Source organism: Suricata suricatta, chromosome 2 (genome assembly GCF_006229205.1).
Source record: "Suricata suricatta isolate VVHF042 chromosome 2, meerkat_22Aug2017_6uvM2_HiC, whole genome shotgun sequence".
Lineage (NCBI taxonomy): Eukaryota > Metazoa > Chordata > Mammalia > Carnivora > Herpestidae > Suricata > Suricata suricatta.
In genome coordinates this window covers 46,370,038-46,392,202 of record NC_043701.1, presented here as the reverse complement: position 1 = coordinate 46,392,202, position 22,165 = coordinate 46,370,038, and the positions used below count along the sequence as shown (strand labels likewise).

General features: G+C 46.4%; 1 protein-coding gene and 1 pseudogene across 1 annotated transcript; both read right to left on the bottom strand.

Moving 5' to 3' along the window:
- Positions 1-272: 272 nt before the first annotated feature.
- The window catches only part of LOC115274920, a 63,223-nt pseudogene continuing 41,330 nt past the window's right edge, over positions 273-22,165 (bottom strand).
- On the bottom strand, positions 14,554-21,278 carry TRIL (TLR4 interactor with leucine rich repeats). Its single transcript, XM_029925808.1, has one exon. It carries the CDS (start codon positions 20,639-20,641, stop codon positions 18,203-18,205), a length of 2,439 nt encoding a protein of 812 aa, XP_029781668.1. The 5' UTR covers positions 20,642-21,278; the 3' UTR covers positions 14,554-18,202.

Below are 22,165 nucleotides of genomic sequence, written 5' to 3'. Positions count from 1 at the left end.
AAAAAAACAAAAGAAAGAAAGAAAGAAGTATATTTGACTCATCTATGAAATCACCAAAATGACATAATTTGCATTTCGTATCCTGTACGTGCATATGTATTTTGTTCTTACCAGAGCAGTGTAAATCCTGTGGGAAATAAACGCCACTTGTTTCTTTTTTATTTTTATTGGTTTAAGAAAAAGCTCCAAATCAATGTGGCTTTTAAAATATCACAAATAAGTCTGAAAAATCATCTGGCTCTTGTTACTTCGGTAGCTGGACAACTTAGATCTTATTCATCTGTCTGCTGAACTGTTCCTTCTTCAGAAACATACATACCATCCCGAATTTTCCTTGTTTTTAACTGTTGTGGCTTGCTGAATCAAGGCAGCTGAGGTTGATACAATTTCAATGTCATTTCCTTCACGAATTAACTCATCTTTCTGGGCTTGAGGTACTTGAACAAGCAACACCTGGCCTCAACCAGGGCCTGTGGATGTATTTTTTTAGTGTGTATTTTTGAGAGAGAGAGAGAGAGCACACATGCAAGTATGAGCGGGGGAGGGGCAGAGAGAGAGCCGGGACAGAGGATCCCAAGCAGCTTTGTGCTGACAGCAGAGAGCCCCATGCGAGGCTCAAACTGACAAATCCTGAGATCATGACCTAAGCCAAAGTCTGATGTTTAATGAACTGAGCCACCGAGGCGCCCCTATTTTTTACCCAAGAAATTTTGGATTTCAACAAGAGAACGGTTCTCCTGAATAATGCCATTGATAGGGAAATGGGCACACACAGACCTCGGCCGGTAAAGGAAGCCCAGTGTTAGGTCCTTGACCGTGTCCTGTAGGCGACCACAGATAGTGTGAACAGTAGTCACTTCTTTTCCATTTCCCACCATTTATCCGCTCAGAACCTCTGCTTTTTCTTTCCAAGGAGACTGAGTTCTACACGGATGTGATTGAAGTCCCCCCACAGGGTTCCTCGGGGGCCCCCCCAGTAATAGTGGGTCCCTTCAGAGTGCTGCCGACATTTTCTGGAATGTTAACAGTCTGATTACTGAGAATGGTCTTCCTTCTCCCAAAAGATACAGCAAAAAGCCAAAAGCTAAACTCAACTTGCTTCTTGATTATATACCTTCTAGCAACTTTGTGTGCCTTCAGCTTACAGAGGAATAGGGAAAGAAAAAGGGCTCTGGGCTGGCCTGTCCTCCGCTGTCATTCCATGTCCAGGACAAGTGACTCCTAACACCATCAATAGTAATTTGTCAGCCTTAGTTTCTTCATGTTGACAAATGGACCATGGTTGTGTAAGATCTTCACACTGAGGGGGAAATTGGTGGGAGAAAGTATATGGCTCTCTCTGTATTATCTTTCCAACGTCTATGCATAACTAAAGTTATAGCAAAATAAAAAGCTTCTTAGAAAGAGAAGACATTTTGCATACACCTTGCCAATAATTACTAGGTTGAAAAGAAATTAAGGCATTCTAGCAGTATTCACCTAACCAACCAGGTAACAATGACCAGGGAGAAGTCCTGAACCCATTTCTAGGAGATTCTGGCTTATTAGACATGCAGCAGGATTGGACTCAGGACTGGAGTTTTGTTTTGTTTTTAATTGTTTTTTAATGTTCATTTTTGAAGGAGAGAGAGACAGAGTATGACTGGGGGAGGGGCAGAGAGAGAGGGAGACACAGAATCTGAAGCAGGCTCCAGACTCTGAGGTGTCAGCACAGAGCCGGTCGTGGGGCTCAAACCCATGAACCACGAGATCGTGACCTGAGCCAAAGTCTGCCGCTCAATTGATTGAGCCACCCACGCACACCTTTTCTAAAAAAACATTTTTTTGAATGTTTATGTTTTGAAAGAAAGAGGCAGAAGGTGAGTGCAGGAGAGGCAGAGAGAGAGGGAGTGAAGTTTTAACAAACACTTACGCTGAGGAGTCTTACCAGACAAGTTTGGGAAACATTGCGTTTGAGTACAATGGAATTAGGGTCGTTTTAAGAGTAAGGTAACTTCAAGAGCGCATTCCAGCTATGTGACCTTTTTTTATTTACCAGATTTTTCACTTACAGCTTTTCCACTTACCAGTTCTGTGGCCTTTGAGGCCCTCACTTAAACTTCTTAGACGATTCACGGTGATGTGGTCATACTATAGAACCGCGGTGACATTTAAGTGAGGCACCTACAAGACTCCCACTCAGAGCTTGGCATGCCTAGGTTTGTGTTATATTGGCCCAAACACCTTATATTCTGATTTATTTTTTTCTCCAAAGATGAACATAAGAGGTTAATAGACTGCAACTGTAGTTCTTAACCTAGTTACCAAGACCCAAGACCTTTTGCAGAATATTACTAACACCAAGGGAATAGGAAATAGGATCCCTGTTTAAGTCCCCCTTGATTTAGAGATTGTGCTTGCTCATTCATTTTCCAGTAGATAATGGAGAGATGTTTGCCCTTCATTGTGCCAAATGAGGAGAGTCAGACTGGACATTTCCACAGGCTTCTGCCTGAGGGAAGGTCGCTTGATTGCCCACACAGAGGCCCCAGACGCAGCTGGCATGAGAGCAAAACCTGTCTGTGTGTCCCCCCGCCCTCCTTCCAACCCAGCCACCCCAGTGCAGGCCCCAGAACAGCTGGGACATTGGATCAAGTCCCTCCTTTGGCAGAGGACAGGAAGCAGTGTGGGGGAAGTATGAACACTGCTTAGGGTTGTATTTCACGGGAAATAAAGGGACAGTAAAAGCCTTTGGCTGCTTTTTTGTCTCTCGATGTCCTGAAACTTCCGTCTCTTTGTGATGGAAAGAATCACCCTTAATTTTGACAAGTCCTAAGATAGTGTGCCACAGATTGCTAGTTTCCTTGTCTCGGATGAAATCATATATTAACATTTTATAATCTGTGGGCATTTTGGAAAAAAATTTCAAGGCCCTGAGAAGGTGGCAGGCATTGACCAAGAGGCTCATTACATTAAGAGGTAATGAAGGGTTGAGGCTTAAGAGGCAGCATTGGGTTCAAGGTCTTACAGAGAGAACACAGTCAGGAGTTGCGGGGAGGCCCCGGGGGAAATGGAAGGTCATCTTTTATCAAAGGACTGCAGGGCTCTGGTTTGCTCCTTTCAACATCTCTGATCCATGGCAAAGGTTACTCCATCCCCTCCCTTTCCTGCTGTCTGTACACACGACTGAAAATGGCGACCCCCAAACCCACACCTCTAACTTTTCCAGCCTCCAACACAACCAAACAACTGGCTGACCCTCCAGGTCCTAGAGCGAGATTCTATTGTGTCCAGCTTGCGTCATGAGTCAGCCAGCCTCATGGAGTCATGTAAAGTAAGCACGACCCCCATTTACAGTCCTTCAGTGGTGGTAGGAAGGGAGGAGTAATTTTCCAGGAAAGGGGCTTGGGCTCAGAGCTACCCCAAAAAAGTACTTATACAGGTGGAAAATGACCTGCTGCTAAGTCAGAGTATTTGTTAGCACCTTGGTTATCTTCTTCAGATCTCCTCTGCTCATCATTTCATGAACTCTGCATTACACATTTGAATGTTGGAATTCGGATGAGTAAGGAAACAAAGTGAGGGAAGACAGCAATTTTCACTTTCACGTTCTCTGCAGACTAGAGTCTACAGATCCATTCAGACTGCCGTAAATGCTTTCTCCATCCATGTGCTTGAAATCTACATGGAGAAGAAACACGCAAGTCCTATTTGTGGCACGGAGGAGGGCAAAGGCACCTCTTTCCCCCAAGAGTGGCCTTCTAGCGCACAGCTCACAGATGGAAGGCGCAAACAGGGGAGGCTATAAACTGTGCACAAAGGAAGAAAGGCAGGGTGGAAAGGTTAGAAATGAAAAAGGATCTGATAGCAGGAAAGCTGGTTCAAATTAATGAGACAATGCGAGCCTTGACATACTTGATGGATGTGAGTGGTTAAGTGCTAGCTGGACCTTCTGAGATTACACCCTCCATTCAAACCTCAGCCCTGGATGGCAACCTGAAACCCAAGGCCATGGGCGGCTGCGAGCATCTGTGGGCCCTGCATGGATTAGTGCCGTGGCCTTGGGGGACCCTAGCAGGCAGCTACTTCCTCCCCACACACCAGTTACCCTGAAGCCAGGTGTGCTCTGGGGGTGACAACAATACCAAGTAATTAAGAGAGGATGTCCTTGGCTGTGTCTAAGGCATATTCTTTTATGACAAGAACAAAGGGTTACTTGATGAACTAATCTTTGGTGGGGAAAACTGCAGCATCTATTATTAAATGAATGCTTGGGATTTTTGTTTGTTTGTTTTTCAATAGCCCCATTATAATTTCAGTTCAGATACTCCAAAGCTCATGTTCCCTAATTTATTATCACTTGCTGCGGTCCTCTGGGATGCAGTAATTGAATTTTACTGGCGTCATTACCATATCCACAAGCAAGCGAGTGTTCTGAGCTAAATCCGTCAAAGCCTGTTCTCGGGCCCACAGGAGATGTGCCCAGAGCGGAAGTCCATCTCAGTCTAAAGAGGCAGGCGTGTGTCCCTAGCCAGGGAGTCTGGCTACTGCTTGGTGCAAACCAGGCTTCATGCAGTCAGTTCCGAGGGAGCAGTAGAAGCACAGGGGTACTTGGAGAAGAGAAAACAAAAATGGGAGGCTCCAAAGAGATTGCCCCCCAAGTAACCCGACTGTAATCCCACTGCAGTCAAAAATAGACAAGCTTCTGAGAGCTGGGATCTGCATACTTGGTTGAGAACCAGGAAATTCCACAAGGAGATGTTAACATTCCATCTTTAAAAAAAACAAACAAACAAAAAACCCCCAGATGGACAGCCTACATCCTCTTCTTCTTCCATTCAAAACAGGAAAATATAATCGTAATTTTAGACGCACGTTAGGGCTACACGGATGCAGAGAGATTCTCTGAATCCAGTCTTCCCATTTTACACCAGAGGCTCAAAGGGGTAAAATGAATTCTTACCTCCCTGTGACATTTAACATCTTTAAAAACATTCACATTCTTCAAAGATTTACCCTCACATACTTAGGGAAGCAGCAAGACAGAACGTGATGAATACAGAGCGCAAACAAAAGGGCTCATGCATGACTCCTTTGAGCCCCCACGCAACTCGCTGAACCCTGAAGCCTTGATTTCAGCATCTGGAAAATGGGAATAATCGTATGGGCTTCTGCGAGGACCAAGATAGTGGATACCAGTATCCAACAAAGCACTTGGCACCCAGGCTTAACCAACTTTCATCCTACCTTGGCATCTGTCAAGAAAATAGATAACCTACTTTGACCTATTCCATGCAATTAGGCAGCTAAGTGCATGAAAAGGTGCGATGCTTCCACAGAAGTCGCTCCTTCTCAAATAGTTCCCACTGCATTTGAGGACACAGGAAAGGAGAAAGGCCCCTCCGGTAAGCCCACCCGTATTTCTGAAGCCATTAGGCCAAGGACTTTGGGTCATTTTTTTCTGGGCAGCTGAAATCCCCATACCACCAGGAGTTTGCAGAAGTTTGGGGGACTTCGGTCCTCTTTGACCCATAGATCAGATGTCAACTCAGATACTGCCAGTGTCCTCAAAAAGATGACTGTCCCGATACATGATGGAGCAATCCTACCACCATGCCCGACAGGCTTCACTTTCCCACGTCTCGATTCCTTGTTAGAAAAAAATGAGCTGTTCCACCATTTCTTCTCTTGACTTCCTGTTTCCCTGAATTGATAAGAAGATTCCCCACCTGAATCAGCTGGCTTCTGAATTCTGTTATGGGCTGAGCTGTGTTGTCCTCCCATTGCACAAACTCAGATGTCGAAGTCCTAAATCCCAGTACCTCAGAATGTGGCAGTATTTGGAAATAGGGTCATTGCAGATGTAATTACTGTTACATGGGTTCATCCCAGAGTAAAGTGGGTCCATACACCAGGATAACTGATATCCTTATAAAAGGGGGAAATCTCAGGGCGCCTGGGTGGCTCAGTCGGCTAAGCATCCGACTTCGACTCAGGTCACGATCTCACAGTTAATGGGTTTGAGCCCTGTGACAGGCTCTGTGCTGACAGCCTAGAGCCTGTTTCAGATTCTGTGTCTCCCTCTCTCTCTGCCTCTCCCTTGTTTGCACTCTGTCTCTCCCTGTCTCAAAAATAAACATTAAAAAAAATTTGTTTTAAGGTAGAAATCTGGACACACACAGGGAGTGCACTGCAGAAAGATGAAGGCAGAGTTGGGGCCTATGAGTCTATAAACCAACGAATGCCAAAGATTGCCAGAAACCACCAGAAGCTGGGAGAGAGGCATGGAACTGGTTCTCCCTCACAGCCCTCAGAAGGAACCCACCCTGCTGACACCTTGACCTTGGACTTCTAGCCTCCAGAACTGAGACCATACATTTCTGTTTGAGCCAATTCCCAATACTGTCACAGCAGCCCAAGCAAACTAAGTGGCAACTACTTCTTTCTGGGAATAAAGCCTCTCTCAGCTTCTTAACCTTGTCCCAGGACTGCTATGGACAGAGCCCTTGGCCCCTCCTTCTTGCACCTCCCCCTCCAACAGTTTCCATGGCTCTCTGCTTCACTACCATCTAAGCAGGCAAGATGCTCTCTGTGAACTCAGGTCCCAAAGTTTGCCTCGAAACTCCAGTCCAGAAAGCAGTTAGCACCATGCTGGTGTCGGGGGTGGGGCAGAAGCTAGGAGGAGCGTCATCCAAGGTCACATCCTTCACCTCTGGCCTCCCCTAATCAGATAGCAATCATAGCCTGAGAGATGATAAGACAGATTGTCTTTGTTTTTCAGCCTTATTCAGCTCCCTTATAAGGAAAAACTATGCCCCTTGAAGTCTTGCAGATCAGAGTGGCTGTTACAAATCTGAGCTTGCAGATGTCATCTTCCCTGTTCAGTATAAATAGAAAGAAGTTAAAAGTGGAGAGAAAATGTAAGAAATGAAACATTCTTGCTCCCTCTCTCTCTCTCTCTCTCTGTCTCTCACACACACACACATACACACATACCACCTATAAACACAAATTCTTTTCCACTGGATTGTGCCTCCTTTTATGGATGTATATTCACAAGAATAGATGTATTGGTTTCTGTCCCCTGGGGTAATGATGATAAATATGCCAAGGTCAGTAGCTTCATCAGCCATTGAGACTGCTCACTCTGGCAACGGCAGATAATCATTTACCTGGTAGGACGCGGTGCCTATGCTTCAATTCACGCCTCACAGTGTCGCTGAAATGTTTCTTATCTCCCCAAAACACTTGTCTTATTGCGTCTTTCTGGTACAGGAAGAAAGTCATAAATTATTGCTGTGCCTTGGATTAAAAAACAAAATCTTGGTCATGGTTCCGTGGGAGAAGAAGTTACTAAAGAATGGAGACTTGGTGGAAAATAAAGTTACCAGCGGGCACACAGCCATATTCTGTTCCATGTCCTAGAAAGTAAAAACTCAGGTTTTGGTAGACCCAAAAGATCTGTGATGACAAATTCTTCCTATCATAACTTTCTTCCTAATAGTACTAATGCTTAATTTAAAAAAAATCTGGGGCGCCTGGGCGGCTCAGTTGGTTGGGTGACCAACATCATTCATGTCATGATCTCACAGATCATGAGTTCCAGCCCTGCACTGGGCTCTGTGCTGACAGCTCAGAGCCTGGCCCCTGCTTCAGATTCTGTGTCTCCCTCTCCCTCTGCCCCTCCCCTGCTCACACTCTGTCTCTCTCTCTGTCTCAAAAATAAATAAACATTAAAAAAATTATTTTAAAATATACAGGGTGCCTGGGTGGCTCCGTCAGTTAAGTGTCCAACTTTGGCTCAGGTCATAATCTCATGATTCTTGGGTTTGAGCCCTGTGTCTGTCTCTGTGCTGACAGTTCAGAGCCTGGAGCCTGCTTTGGATTCTGTGTCTCCCTCCCTCTCTCTCTCTGTCCTTCCCTCCTGTCTCTCTCTCCCTAACTCTCTCTCTCTCAAAATAAACAAACATTTAAAAAAGTTAAAAAAAATCTACTAGCATTTATTGAGAACCCACTAAGTGATATGCCCTATGTTAGATGATAGGACTACCTTCATAAATGATACATAATTCTAGATTTATTCTCAGCAACATGAAATCTACAAAGAGTACTTGAGGGGAAAAATATGTTCAATTTCCCAAATGTTCACTTTTTGGGAAGTGTATTCCATTTTTAAAAAAATTTTTTTTCTTCCAACATTTATTTATTTTTGAGAGACAGAGTGTGAGCAGGGGAGTGGCAGAGAGAGAGAGGGAGACACAGAATCTGAAGCAGGCTCCAGGCTCTGAGCTGTCAGCACAGAGCCTGACTCAGGGCTCGAACTCACCAACCATGAGATCATGACCTAAGCCGAAGTCAGCTGATGACCTAACTGAGCCACCCACTTGCCCTGAGAAGTGTATTCCTATAATAAAGATAGAAAATTTAGAGTCATATCATACCTCCATCTCACATCAGTTTCCCACTGTTGTTCTAGGAATGGATATTTGAGTAGAATTATATTAAATGAACCGCCCCAATACACAAGGTCATATTGCCTACGTGAACGGTGTCCAGCACACGGGTCTCAGCGGGAAGAGGTTGGACAGCTCCCGTGCAGAACTCCCCAGTAAGCAGGTAGTCTGGGACCCAACCGGCAGCTAGCAGGGCCCTGTGGAAACACAAGGAGAAATACAAGAGGAGATGCTTGCCCTAAGGGAGTGGAAAGGACTGACCCAGGAGTGCACACAGTGACCCAAGATAGAGTGAAGCATTTGTGTCTCTAAGAGGCCCTGCCGGTCACTCATTAAATATTTAAAGATGAATGGAGGTGGCCCTCGATGTATTACACAGATAGAGAAAAATAGGCCAAAAATAAAGGCCAAACTACTTAGAGATGATTTTTAATGTGTTGCACTGGGGGGAAAAAAAGAAATATTCACAAGAATAGTCCCCTGATGTTTCACCAGTTGTCATGTATACACACGAGGCCATGGGGGTCAGGATGAACGTCAAGGGCTCCGGAGCTTATCCAGACTCTAACATCTCTCTGTTCAGGAACCTTGGTCAGAGAACATAACTTCTCTGTGCCTTAGTTTCCCTGGCTCTAATGGGGGGAAAGTAACAGGACCTAGCTCAGAGGATTATTATGAGGACTAAATTAAGTCGTGTGAGGAATGCTTTTGAAATAGTGTCCGACACAAAAAACACGCTTGTAAGAATCTGTTAAATTAAATAAATTAAATGCCCTGTGTCCTCAAATGCTCAGTACTTGTGTCTTACATACTCATTTCATGCCATGCCACGTGAAGTCTTTACATAAATGAAATAGTATATGCATATAAAAAAAGATTAAAGTCTCAGATACAGCATCTCCCTTCTAGAAGTTGTTCTATGCTGCCAGTTAATAATGCCTTTGAGATAGAGAATATGAAAATCGAGTATTTTTATTTTCTCTGTGGCAAGGAGCTGTTTTTTTGTCTGTAAAATTTTGAGATCTGGTGATCTCTCTGGGTTTGCACAATCCTTGCCAGGAATGAGGCATCATTCTACAAAACACAAATCATACTGTGCTCCTTGTGAGCATTCCTTGTGCTCCTCTTGTACCAATGTGGTTTCAGATTGAGCATTGTCTCCAGTTCAACATGTACAATACTAGAAGGTCATTGTCTTTTATAAGACAGGGGTCCTTCCTAAGCAAATGCAGTGTAGAGAAAGTTGTCTAATTGGGAATTCATGATACCACGGTTGGCAATGTTCTCAAGTTGACCCCAAGAGCCCCAAACACAGGGCTTTAAAAAGTATACCATTTCTGGGGAGCCTGGGTGGCTCTGTGGGTTAGGCGTCTTACTTTGGCTCAGGTCATCATCTTGTGGTTTGTGAGTTTGAGCCCTGTATTGGACTCTGCTAACAGCTCAGAGCTTGGAGCCTGCTTCGGATTCTGCCTCTCCCGTGTGTGTGTGTGTGTGTGTGTGTGTGTGTGTGCACTCTCTCCCTCTCTCTAAAAATAAGTGAACATTAAAAAAAAAAGTACACACAGTTCTGTACTCTCCTTCACTTGAACTCTTTCAGATGTCACCTAAATATATTCCAATTCACAGAGCTGTTCATTACAAAAGGAGTCTCTCATTAATTTTATTCAGATAGGGGTCCCTGTGTTTTATGCCATGTTGGAGAGAAAAGAGTTAAGTAAAAAGAAACATATCACTGAGTGCTCGTTTGTACATACATTAGCATAAACTATTATATAAATTTAACTTAAGAACATCTGTCTATGTGTGCAAATCTCCAAAAACAGTCTGTTGAATCAAGAGAATTTCTTATTTTCTATGCATAATAAATGCTTCTGAAAATAAGTAATTTAAAAAATTAAGATTAAACATACTGTTTGAGACATAAATATATGACTTGCAAGCTTTTTAAGACAAAAGGGCACACAAAAGAAACAACCTATTGTTAAAGATAAAGTAATCAATAAACTATACTCAGAGATGACAAAGATGTTGTAACTATTAGAAAGGGACTGTAATTCAATTAAGATGAAATATATTAAAAGATCTGGTGGAAAGCCACACATCATGCATGAACAGATGTAGAATATCAAAAGAGAGTTATACATGTTTTTAAAAAGAAACAAAAGAAATGTTAGGGAAATAAACATATATCAGAGATGAAGAATTCCTTAAAGGGCTAACTAGCAGATGAAACCAGTTGGGAAAGTACCAGTAAATATAAAGATAGGTCAATACAAGTCTTCCAAACTGAATTACAAAGATTTTTAAAGTGTTAAAGAAAAAGAACTACAGAATATCCAAGAGCTGTGTAGGACAATATCAAAAGGTCTGATATATATATATATATGTATAATTAGATTTTCATTATATCTCAATAACCCGAAAAAGAAGAAGAAGAAAATCAAACCAAAGGAAATGGAAAGAGAGAGAGAGAAAGAGAGAGAGCACATAATAACATGACAACAAAATGTAATGCATGACCCTACATTGAACAAGGGGGACAATAGCTTTGGGGACAGTTGATTTATTTTATTTTTAAAATTTTTAATGTTGATTTATTTTTTAGAGAGAAAGAGAGAGTAGGAGAAGGACAGAGAGAGAGAAGGAGACACAGAATCTGAAGCAGGCTCCAGCTCAGAGCCCAACGTGGGGCTCAAGCTAACCAACCACAAGATCATGACCTGAGCCAAAGTTGGACACTTGACTGACTGAGCCAACCAGGGGCACCATGAGACAGTTGATGTATTTTAAATATGGATTGTGGATTGTAAAACAGCATTTGGTTAGTGCTAAAGTTTTTTTCATGATAATTACACTATGATTATTTAAGAGAATGCCTTATTCTTTGGAAGTATGACTGAAATATTTAGGGGTAAAGGAGTATGATAGCTTCAGTGTACTCTCAAATAGATGAGAGAGACAATAATAAAGGGATGGGGCAAAATATTAACAATCAGTAAAGCTGGTTACAGGGAATGCAAAATTTTTTTTGAAATAGTCTTGCAACCTTTTTTGAGTATAGAGTTATAAGTTATTTTAAAAAATTTTAGTTATCTCACTTTGGGGTTCTTTTTTTCCTATCATGACAAATGTACTCTTTAATCTCCATCCCCTATTTCAGCCATCCCTTCCTACCCCTCTGGTAATCATGAGTTTGTTCTCTATAGTGTCTTAGTTTATCTGTCTCTCTCTCCTTTTCTTTCCCCTTTGCTCACTTGTTTCATTTCTTAAATTTCACATGTGAATCAAATCATATGGTATTTGTCTTTCTCTGACTTATTTCATTATAGGCTCTAGTTTCATCCATGTTGTTGCAAATGGCAAGATTTCATTCATTTTTATGGCTGAGTAATATTCCATTGAATGGATAAACCGCATCTTCTATTCATCTGTTGATGGACACTTTGGGGGGATTCCATGATTTAGCTATTGTAAATAATGCTGCAATAGACATGAGTGCGCACGAATCACTTTGAATTAGTGTTTTTGTATTTTGGGGGTGAATATCCAGTAGTGTGATTACTGGATTGTAGGGTAGTTCTATTTTTAACTTTTTGAGGAATCTGCATACCATTTTTCACACCACTTTGTGCACCACTTTGCACTCCTGCAAACAATGTAAGAGGCTTTCTTTTTCTCCACATGCTCACCGACAGTAGTTTCTTGTGTTTTTCATTTTAGCCATTCTGACAGTTGGGAGGTGATATCTCCTTGTAATTTTTATTTGCATACCACTCTGATGATGAGTGATGATGAGTGATGTTGAGTGAGGTTGAGCATCTTTTCAAGTCTGTTGGCCTTCTATAAAATTGTAAGTTTTGTTTAAAGAACCAAATAAGAGAGAAGATAATAATGAGCGACACAACATGATATAAGAATACCTAAATAGAATTGAGCACAAGTCAAAAACAAAAAAGCTATGTTTGTGTGTGTTGGGCAATCAAAGTAAAAATAGGAAAATTATATGACTCAACAAGATGTGTGAAGGCAGTAAGAGTATATAAATAAGAATATCCGGGAAGCAAACTATATTCTCAGAGCAAGCCATGTTCTTCTTTGGCACAGGAAAGAATGCCATTGAGTCTAAAAGTGTCAAAGAGTCTTTCACAGTAAAAGGGAAGAGAGGCTGACATCTTCTGAAGTGAGCCCAGAGCAGTTGGGGGTCAGGGGTTATACTTAGCCCAAAGATATAGTTTACAGACACACTTAGCCATTTCTTCTTTGTGGAGTCTTTCCTGAGAAACCAGGAGCAATAAGTTGGCAGAGCTAAGACAGCTGCATAGGTATATTTTTAATATATGGTAAGTTCTCCCAAAGAAGAAATAGAAACTGTACCTATGTAGTATGGTAGCAAAAACCATTTTGAATAGCTAGAAATTATCAAACTGAAATTGTTAAAAACAAAAAAGCTTCAGCACATCTTCGCCTTTAACATACACAGGCAAAGCTACCATCACAAATGGAATGTTAGGTGTGGTCATCAACTCAGAGGACCAAAGGTTGCCCTAGGAATAGAATGGGTCAGTGATGGCACTGAGAAAAGGGGTGGGGTCCCAGGAGGCGGAGCTGGGCAGATAGAGAGCACAGTCGATCTTCATTAGTTGCAGATTGTATATTTGTGGGAGCTCTTACTCACCAACATTTATTTGTGAGCCCAGAATCAATACTCTACAGTATGCTTGTGGCCATTCGGGGACACAGGCAGAGCCATGGAAAATGTGACTTATTCATGCATGCCCCTTGCTGAGACTGAATGACGCAATGTTTCACCTGCTTGTTTCAGCTCTCCCACCGTAAACAAGTGTGCTTTTCATAGTCTGTTTAGTGCCACATTTCTCACACTCTCTTACTTTTTGTGTGTGTGTGTGATTTTGCTGTTTAAAAAGGCCCCCCAAACATCGCCCCAAAGTGCTGTCTCGAGTTCCTCAGTGAAGGTCTGCAGTGGCGGCTTAGAAAGCATGTGTGTGAGGTAAACTTCGTTCAGGCATGACTTACAACAGGGCTGTTGGCTCAGAATTCAATGTCCATGAATCAACAATATATATTAAATAAGGTGTCTTTATTTGTTTTGTTTTTTTAAGTTTATTTATTTAAGAGAACACGTGAGAGCAGGAGCAGGGTAGGGGCAGAGAAAAGAGGGAGACAGAATCCCACCCAGGTTCTTCCATGCTGTCAGCACAGAGCCTAATGCGGGGCTGGAGCCCACAAACGGGGGGATCATGACCTAAGGCGAAACCAAGAGTTGGATGCCTAACCGACAGAGCCACCCAGGCGCCCCAGATAAGGTGTCTTTACACAGAGATGAGCATAAAGTAAGGTTCTGTATTGATAAGATGATGAAAATGTGACCAAATGCTTACAGGAACCTAAACCTGAATTTCCCCTCAGAGCAAGGGTTCAGTATTTGTTCCTTCCGGGTTTGCTGTGACCTTAGACAGCACAGCTGTGTGAATAAGAATTGACTGTTAGAAGGAAACACGTCCTCCTAACATAGGTAGTTGGTTTTGAGGACCGAGTAGGGGGAAGGAGCTGGCATTATGAAACTTTGGTCAGTTTGAAAAAAATGTTATGGATTTGGAGTCATGAGATGCTGTTGTTGGAAACGCTGGTGCGTGACAGTGTATTTCCATCTAGTGCCTGATGCCATTCTGCAGCCAAATTATAAAGCCATGTTTCTGTGCCAGTAAGGAATCACACCACCTGTAGCTTAAAAATCTCTCGAATAGATGTAATGAGCTATTTAGCTATTCTGCCCCAAGACAAAGCAACCAGGTGACAGGAAGCTGTATTTCTCCCAAACAGTTTCAATAACTAATGTAAGTATAATCTCCAAACATCTCAGTCTCCCACGTAAAATGAATAGTATTTGCCCCATAAGGATGAAGTGACCTGAAATCCCTAGGGGGGATAAAAAAGCATTTGTTCATGCAAGGTATTCTTTTATGTAAACTAAGTAAAAGGACACTTGGGCATGCTATCAGTTAATGGGAAGCAACACCATTTACACATCCTTATTTCCAGGCTAAAAGATGAATGGACTTATGCCAAGAGTTTAATAAATGTACAAAGTTTGCTCAAATACTAGTATATTCACTTTTTTAATAATGAGAAAGAAAAATAATAAAATAATTACAAGGATTTCAAGAGCTTCCAAATTCAATTCCATATTCAATTTCAGAGGAGCCTCTGTGAACCAGAACAAAGGGAGGGCTCACTGAATTTCATTACCTGAATTTTCTGATAAGTTAGGGCTTAAGCAGAAATGCCTTGTTCAGCAGAGACATTTCTAAAATGTATCTTCCAACACTTTGTTGCCCTGTGCACAAAACAATGCTACTAATAATACATCTAATATATTTGAACATCTGCCAATGGACCGGGACTGTCAAATGCTTTTTTACTGATTTATTCCTCAAAATGGCACTGTCCAGGCAGGACTCTGGATCTGCATTTTACCGGATGCAGAGACGGAGACACAAAGAGATTACAGTACTAGAACAGATGCAGTCCTAGATGACGGACAAGCTTTCCATGCTTCCTAGAATCATACTGAACTTTAAAGATCCTGTAATTCTCTGAGATGGCGAAGGTATCACAGCGAATTGAAATCTGTTTTAATCCTGGGTCACAGCCTCGATTTTTGACAAATTTCTGGCATTAGACTGCTTCATTGTCACTTATTTCTAAGTTTCAGAAGAAGATTGGGGAGTGGCCAAGTACCAATATCAAGTAATACCAGGGTCTATTTTAATGGTTTCTTAATATAGGGCTATCTGCCCATATTGTACTTCTGGTGAAAACCAGGCCTTTGCAGATTGGCAAAGGGGCTCTGATCACATGCCATTATTACCAGGCAGTGGACAGCCCAACGATCTGTCTTCTGAAAGTAATAATCTTACTACAGGTGGAGCAGAGGGTCCAACCACATTCCAGACTGCTTCAATGCGCCACTCCTACCTGACACAAAGTTTAGTCTTTTTTCTTAGGAATCTTATCTTTTCATAAACTTTGTAATGGCAAAAATGCCCTCCAGTTCAAGATAGCTCCTCCTTATTGACCAAGGGAGTCAAAGGGCTTCACTTTTAATTCAGATTCATTCCTTTAAACGGTTGATGCCTGCTGAGACCCAATCATCTTGCTATCACTGGGATATTAACAGCGTTTTTATGTCACAGCTCACCATCGCTTTTAGCGTCCCCGTATTGTTTCTCTGGGCACAAGGTCACATATCTATTTCTGAAAATTAAAGTTCGTACTCTACCATAGAAATGGCAATTAATAACCACTGAATGAGGATAGATGGAATTTAAGCTCACATTTCATTGTCATTGATGACAACTGCTGGTAGAAAACCACAGCAGATCATTATGAAAGTGTATAAAATATTTGGAAACTCCAACAATAAAACATCTCCGTTAGTAAGTGGGTTTATTGACATAATTGAACATAATAACGTATAACATTTATTCATTTCCCACTGAAAGACTTTCCAGTTGAACGGTTTTTACATAGATTTTACTGTTTTTCCGTGACGTGTTTTCAGTGGTCTTCTGCAAGTTGAAAGGGTAGGTGGTGGGACAATCCGGAGGTCTTTTCCAGACTTTCAGTGGGGCTCAATATTTCACTGCTGTGCAAAAGGAACAGCTAAAAGATGCCATCTCTGTACAAATAAACAAAACTAGAGGCACCAGGGGGTGCAAGATAGCCCAAAGGTTGCAAAATAGAGTGAACAATGACTCCTCTCCCGTGTCCTAATAGGCTCCGGATCTGACACGAGGCTCGGCAGCAGACTAAGAATGACAGCCTATTTCCGGTGGTGGGTTAAGTTCTGGTCCCACAGATAAAACTGTCAGAGAAGCAGCTGTACTTTAAGTGGTCTGGACATTTACTCATCTGAACATAAACACAAATCAGTTCATTTAGATGCCTGGGTCCCTGCTCAGCTGCTGGGCCAAGGGCAGGCTTGGCTCAACGGACCAAACATAAAAGGAGAGCGCTGGGGAAGGACCCCCGGACTAGGATAGATTCCCTGAGTCATCAAGACCATCAGGGGCGTAAGGCCCTAAACAGAAGATTCGCTGTTAGCCTGAGCACCATTGCAGTCGCCTCCACCCAAGGCACCCCACTGCCACGGAGAGTATAACCCAGATCTTCTCTGGGACCGCTTTTTTAGACCACACACAAAACTGTTAATGTAAACCAAAGCACTACACTTAGCGATAAACATGTACTTCATAAATATCAGGGAACCGAAGTGTCCCAAATAGTTGAAAACAATGGAGCTAATAAAGGAGCCTAATCCTAAGTTTAAAACAAACAAACAAAAAAACATTTTAAAAGAAATACTGCAATTAGTAACTAAAAGATAGGATTTAATAAAGTGGTAACACACTGGGTAGTGGAGGGATTAACTTGCAAAATATATAATTACTTCACAGTGAGGTTTAAGTACTCCTAACAACCTTCTGGTTTTAGTAGAAACAGACAACCGTTGATGTACGCTTTTTCACATTTTCTCCCAATAGTTTCTTCCCCTCTATTTTATACAGAGCACATTAGTGTGATTGAGTGTTGCACTATCAATTGACTAACACCTTTTGCTTCCCTGCTATTAGGAAATTACCTTTATCGCTTAACTATGCAACCCAGCAGAAGCAGGGCACAGTCAACTGCATGTCACTGATAAAAACATCAGAAGTACCGAATCATATTTATTCCAATCTGGACACACTGTCAGAGATGCGGTTAAGTGAACTAGAAGGTTGCTGCTCCCTGCCGGGTCACGGGTTATGCACGCATTAGTTACATTCTTTTTATCAAGTCTGGCACTGAAATTTCCTTTTCCATATATAGGTTTAGAAAAATAAAAGGAAAAAGCCTAGGAGCAACCCTGACAGAGAAGTCTTGTGCACAGCCTTCTCCTGAGAAAGTAGGTCATCTTAGTTAATCCCAAGGTCAGCAAATGTTCTTGCGGTGTTAATGTTAAAAAGAAAATGAGTTGAACCACTCAGCTCAACTAAAATAGTCCTTGAGTTTATTGTAAGTTTGTTAAATGGCAGAGATCTTCACATTGCTGAAAAAAAATAGTGTCTCTAATTATTTAAACATTAAATTATCCTGAATGTTCTATTAACCAACATAAAAGAGTTCCTTGGTGAGTGTGTTAAACTTTACCACCTGTTTACAACATCTACCTTCTTGGCAGAGACCATCAGACCAGTGCAGTCAAGTTGCCAAGCCTCCTGTGTAATACTAAATAACTTCCTTTTTTCCTTAAATAGAACAAAACTCTTCTGTTTCACATTGAACAAACTAAAAGCATGCACCCAAATCTCTTTCTGGCCGTACTGGGGGGCAAAAGCACCCTTTTCCACCCCAAAGGGGGACAGGCTCTTGCACTGCAGTGCTACAAACGCCATTTCCACAGCTGTGCCAAGGTCTCCACGTAGAAGAAGGCTTCCCACCTCTGAGCTCCACCATCCATTTGTCCCCTACTCTTGGCCTTGACCACCAAGGACCACCCATTCACTTCATGAGTGGGTACTGGGAATTGGGGATGAGGAGGGGTTGCCGAATCGCGTTCCCTTTGGCTTGTCTGGCAAATGCACAAAGGGGAGAAAGGAGAGGCTCTGATAAAATGAGATCTCCCCCTGAGGCGGGTTGAGGGGTTCCACTGAAAGTGGCTCCTCAAGGCCAAAGAGAAGGTTTCCACACCCCTGGAGGCTCTGGATCTAGTCAGCAAATCGCTGCAAGAGATGATCTTCCCGCCTCAAGCTGCCACCGGTGCCGCCGCCCCCGCTGTCCATGAAGCGGTCGCAGGGGAACTCGATGAGGTCCGCCTCGCTGAGAGCACACACGGTGGTGCGCGGACGGTGGGACTGGAATCCAGAGAAGTCGGCAGACACGCCGGTGCCCATGGAGCGCAGGGGACGTCGGGTGGAATACATGTGTCTAACATGCACAGGGGCCCCACCCTTCCGCCTGGCCCGCAGCTTCCTCCGCAGCCAGCGTGACGCCCAGGCAGCCAAGGCCAGGAGCACCAGCAGTGCGTTGACGGCCAGCAAGACCAAGGTCAGCAGCTGGTAATCTACGCTGCTCCGGCTCCCAGGCTCTGGCAAGGTGACCAGCCCAGCGCAATGGTCACGGGGGGCCACCGGGCAGACCCGGCCCCCGAGGACGCCCTCGACGCACACCAGGTAGGGGGTGTCCCCGCGCAGCTCCCGCAAGGTGGCCGAGTCGCTGCGCTCGGGCAGGTAGACGAAGCGGTGGAACTTAGGCTGCTGGCCGAAGCGGTCGAAGAGCAGGCGAAAGCGCGCGCCGCCCAGTGGCGGGGGGCTGCGGTGCTGGCGCACGGCCCAGCGCACCGAGGCGCTATCGGCGCCCACCGCCTCCACCGTCAGGTTGCACAGGATGAACTTGTTGAAGTCGCACGGGTCAGACACCAGCGGCGGCAGGCCAACCCCGCCGTCGGAGTGGGCGGCGCTCTCCTGCTGCTGCGCTGCCAGGCGCTGCTTTGCCGCGCGCTGCCAGGGGTCGCCAGCGGACGACGGCGCAGAGACGGGCGCGGTCGTCGGGGTGGGCTCCGCACGGGCAGCATCTGCAGGAGTCGGAGGTCCCCGTTCGGGCTTCTGAAGCAGGTCCAGAGGGTGTGGCGCCGGGCCCGCGGCAGCAGCGGCGGAGGGGTCCGGCTCCTGGAGGCCCGGGCCCCGTCGGCTCAGCCGCAGGGCGCTGCGGTTGCCTGAAAGCTCCCTGGCTGCCCCGTCCCAGACCACCCCGGGCAGAAATCGCCCGCGCTGCTGTGGCTGCGGCTGCGGCGGCAGCTCCTCCGCGAGGCCACCTGCAGGGGGCGCCACCTCCTCCCTGGTGGCTGTAGATAAGGGTCTCCGCAGGTCTTCGGCGGTCGGGGAAACTGAGGACGAGGGCTCCGCACAAGAGCCGTTCTGCAGCTGCTGGTCATCCAGGTAATCCAGGTACTTGCCCCGCAAGGCCGGGGGGTGGCGACACTGCACAAAGACTGTGAGAAGACGGCCTTGTGAGTGCCAGTCGCCCATCCAGCGCTTCAGGCCCCGCAGACGGCAGTCGCAGGTCCAGCCATTGCCGTCTAGATCCAGCCGGTAGAGGGCCGGGCTGGCAGCGAAGATGTCTCCGGAGAGGGCGCTGAGCGCGTTGTCGCGCAGGCTGAGCTCGCGCAGACGGCCCAGGTGGCCAAAGATAGTGGGGTGCAGAGCTGAGAGCGCGTTCCCGCTAAGGTCCAGCGCCTCCAGGCTGTGCAGAGGCTCCAGCAGCGCCACGGGCAGTTGGCTCAGCCGATTCCCCTCCAGGCGCAGCTCGCGTAGGGCCTCCAACCCCCAAAAGGCCTCCGGCGCGAGGTGTGTGAGCTGGTTCCCCCTGAGCGAGAGTAGGCCGAGACGAGGCAGGTGCTGGAAGACGCGCGGCCCGAGGTGCTGGAGGCTGTTGGCCGAGAGGATGAGGGTGGAGAGGGAGCGCAGCGGTGCGAAGGTGGCTGCGTGGCGTAGGGAGGGCTGCAGCTCGTTCGCAGAGAGGTTGAGGAAGCGCAGTTTGCCCAACTGGGCAAAGGCGTTCTTGCCCAGAAAGCGGATCCGGTTGGACTCCAGATGTAGGTAAAGCAAGTTGCCCAAGGGGGCGAAGACCGCGTCCGGTAGCGCCCCCAGGGCGTTCCCGTCCAGCCTCAGCTTGACCAGACTCTCCAGGCCCTCGAAGGAGCCGCGGCTTAGGCGGCCAATCTCGTTCCCGTTGGCGTAGAGGATGCGCAGCTTGCGCAGCGGGGCCAGCGTGCCCGGGACGAGCGCCTGCAGGAGGTTGTTCCCCAGGTAGAGCTCCTCCAGCCGCGAGAGCTTCTCAAAGGTCTTTGGGTGAAGAGAGCGGATCTGGTTGAACTGCAGGTCGAGCCGTCTGAGCTGCCCCAGGCGGTGGAAGTCGAAGGCCGTGATGTTGGTTATGAAGTTGCCGCCGAGGCTGTAGGTGAGCACGTCCTGGGGGCTCGGCAGCGAGCTGGTCTTGGGCACGGCGCGGAGACCCCTATTGGTGCACAGGAGGTGCTGGGGGTGCTGGCAGTCGCACCGCTCTGGGCACACGGGCTGGGCCCGCGGCGGGAGCGCGAGGCAGCCGCACACCACGAGTAGGAAGCGCACGGCGCGGGCAGCCTCCATCGCCGCCCGTCCTGCGTGCTGCGGCCGGATCGTCCTCTTGGCCCGCCTGCTCTGTGTCTCCTCTGCATTCCCCTTGGCCTGGCCAGAGTCGCTAAATGGCCTCTTTCGGACTTCGCAGCGCGGTCCGGCCCCTCCTCCGCCCTTTGTCCGGCGGCTGGCCGGGGTCTCTGAAGGCGGGTTCGCCCAGCCAAGTCAGGCGGCGCAGAGCGCTCCGGGAACTCCGGGTGCTACTTGTTGCATTTCTGCACAAAACTGTTTCTCCCGGTGTGCGTCGGGGGAAGGGAGTCAGACCTGAGCTTTTTGTTTGCAGCGGAGTCCGGAGAGCTGGATTCCCTGGCACGGATTCTCCCCGCCGAGCGGATTCCCCAGCTGCAGGCGGGAGCCCTTCCAAGAGCTCCTCGGGGCGCGGCTTGGCCGCTGCGCCCCGGCTGCTCGGCCCCCGCCGCCCGCGCCTCCGGGCTCTGGGTCCCGGACCAGGAGCGCTGCCTCGGTGGAACAGCCGGGGGAGGAGCCGGGGGTGTGCAAACTGCGTCCGGAAGGGACCCAAGTCGGCGAGTGGCGGGCAAACCGGGCGGAAATTCGTTCTTCCCACACTCTGCCCCCCGGGGATGCAGGCGGAGAAAGGAGACGGCGGAGGGAGGACAGACACCGACAGGGGGAGGAGGAACCGCTAAGTGGCTCCGGGTTTGGTCAGCCCAAGCCGGGGACGCCGAGTGAGAAAAGTAGGGATTAAAAACAGCTGTACGGGTCGGCCCTCTACGCAGAGCTGGGGGCGGGGGTGGATTACCGGGCCAGCAAACGGAATTTGCAGACAGAGACCTTTTTATTTTAGATGAGTACACCAGGCATTTCGGAGCACTAGGAGCGCGGATGCTCTTACTCGTTTCTAAGTCACTTGCTCTTCCAGGTGCCACCCTGCGGAGAAGTTCAGGCAGCACGGAGTTCGAAAACATTCTGTAAGAAGTTTAGGGCAGCACCCCGTTGACTACAAAAAGCTGTCGGTGAACTAGAAGAGGCCAGGCCAGTCCCTTCTGACTGTTGGCGTGTTTGGATGTTTGACGTGGCTGTCCAGGTAGCCCAGGAGAGGCATCGCCTCCTTTAGGGATCTGAACTGAGTATTCGCTTGGCCCTGCTGTAGGTAAGAGCCTGGAGACTCTCAGAACTGGTTCTACCGCCATGGATGTGTTTCTGTCAGATTTTGGTGATTTCGTCCCATTAATCCTCCTCCAGTCTTACAGGCCTTGGGGTAGGCTCTGCACATGTGCATATATATAAAATAACCTTCACAGACCCTCTGATAACTGCTGCCTGCGGCGTGGCGGTGGGAGGCGGTGGGGGGCAATCCCTTGATGCCAGGGCTTGCAGTGATCTTCAGAATCTTTAGACCTCAGGGGTGCCTGGGTGGCTCAGTGGGTTAAGCGGCATACTTACTTACGCTCAGGTCATGGTCTGGAGGTTCCTCAGTTTCAGCCCCGCGACTGGCTCTGTGCTGATGGCTCAGACCCTGGAGCCTGCTTCAGATTC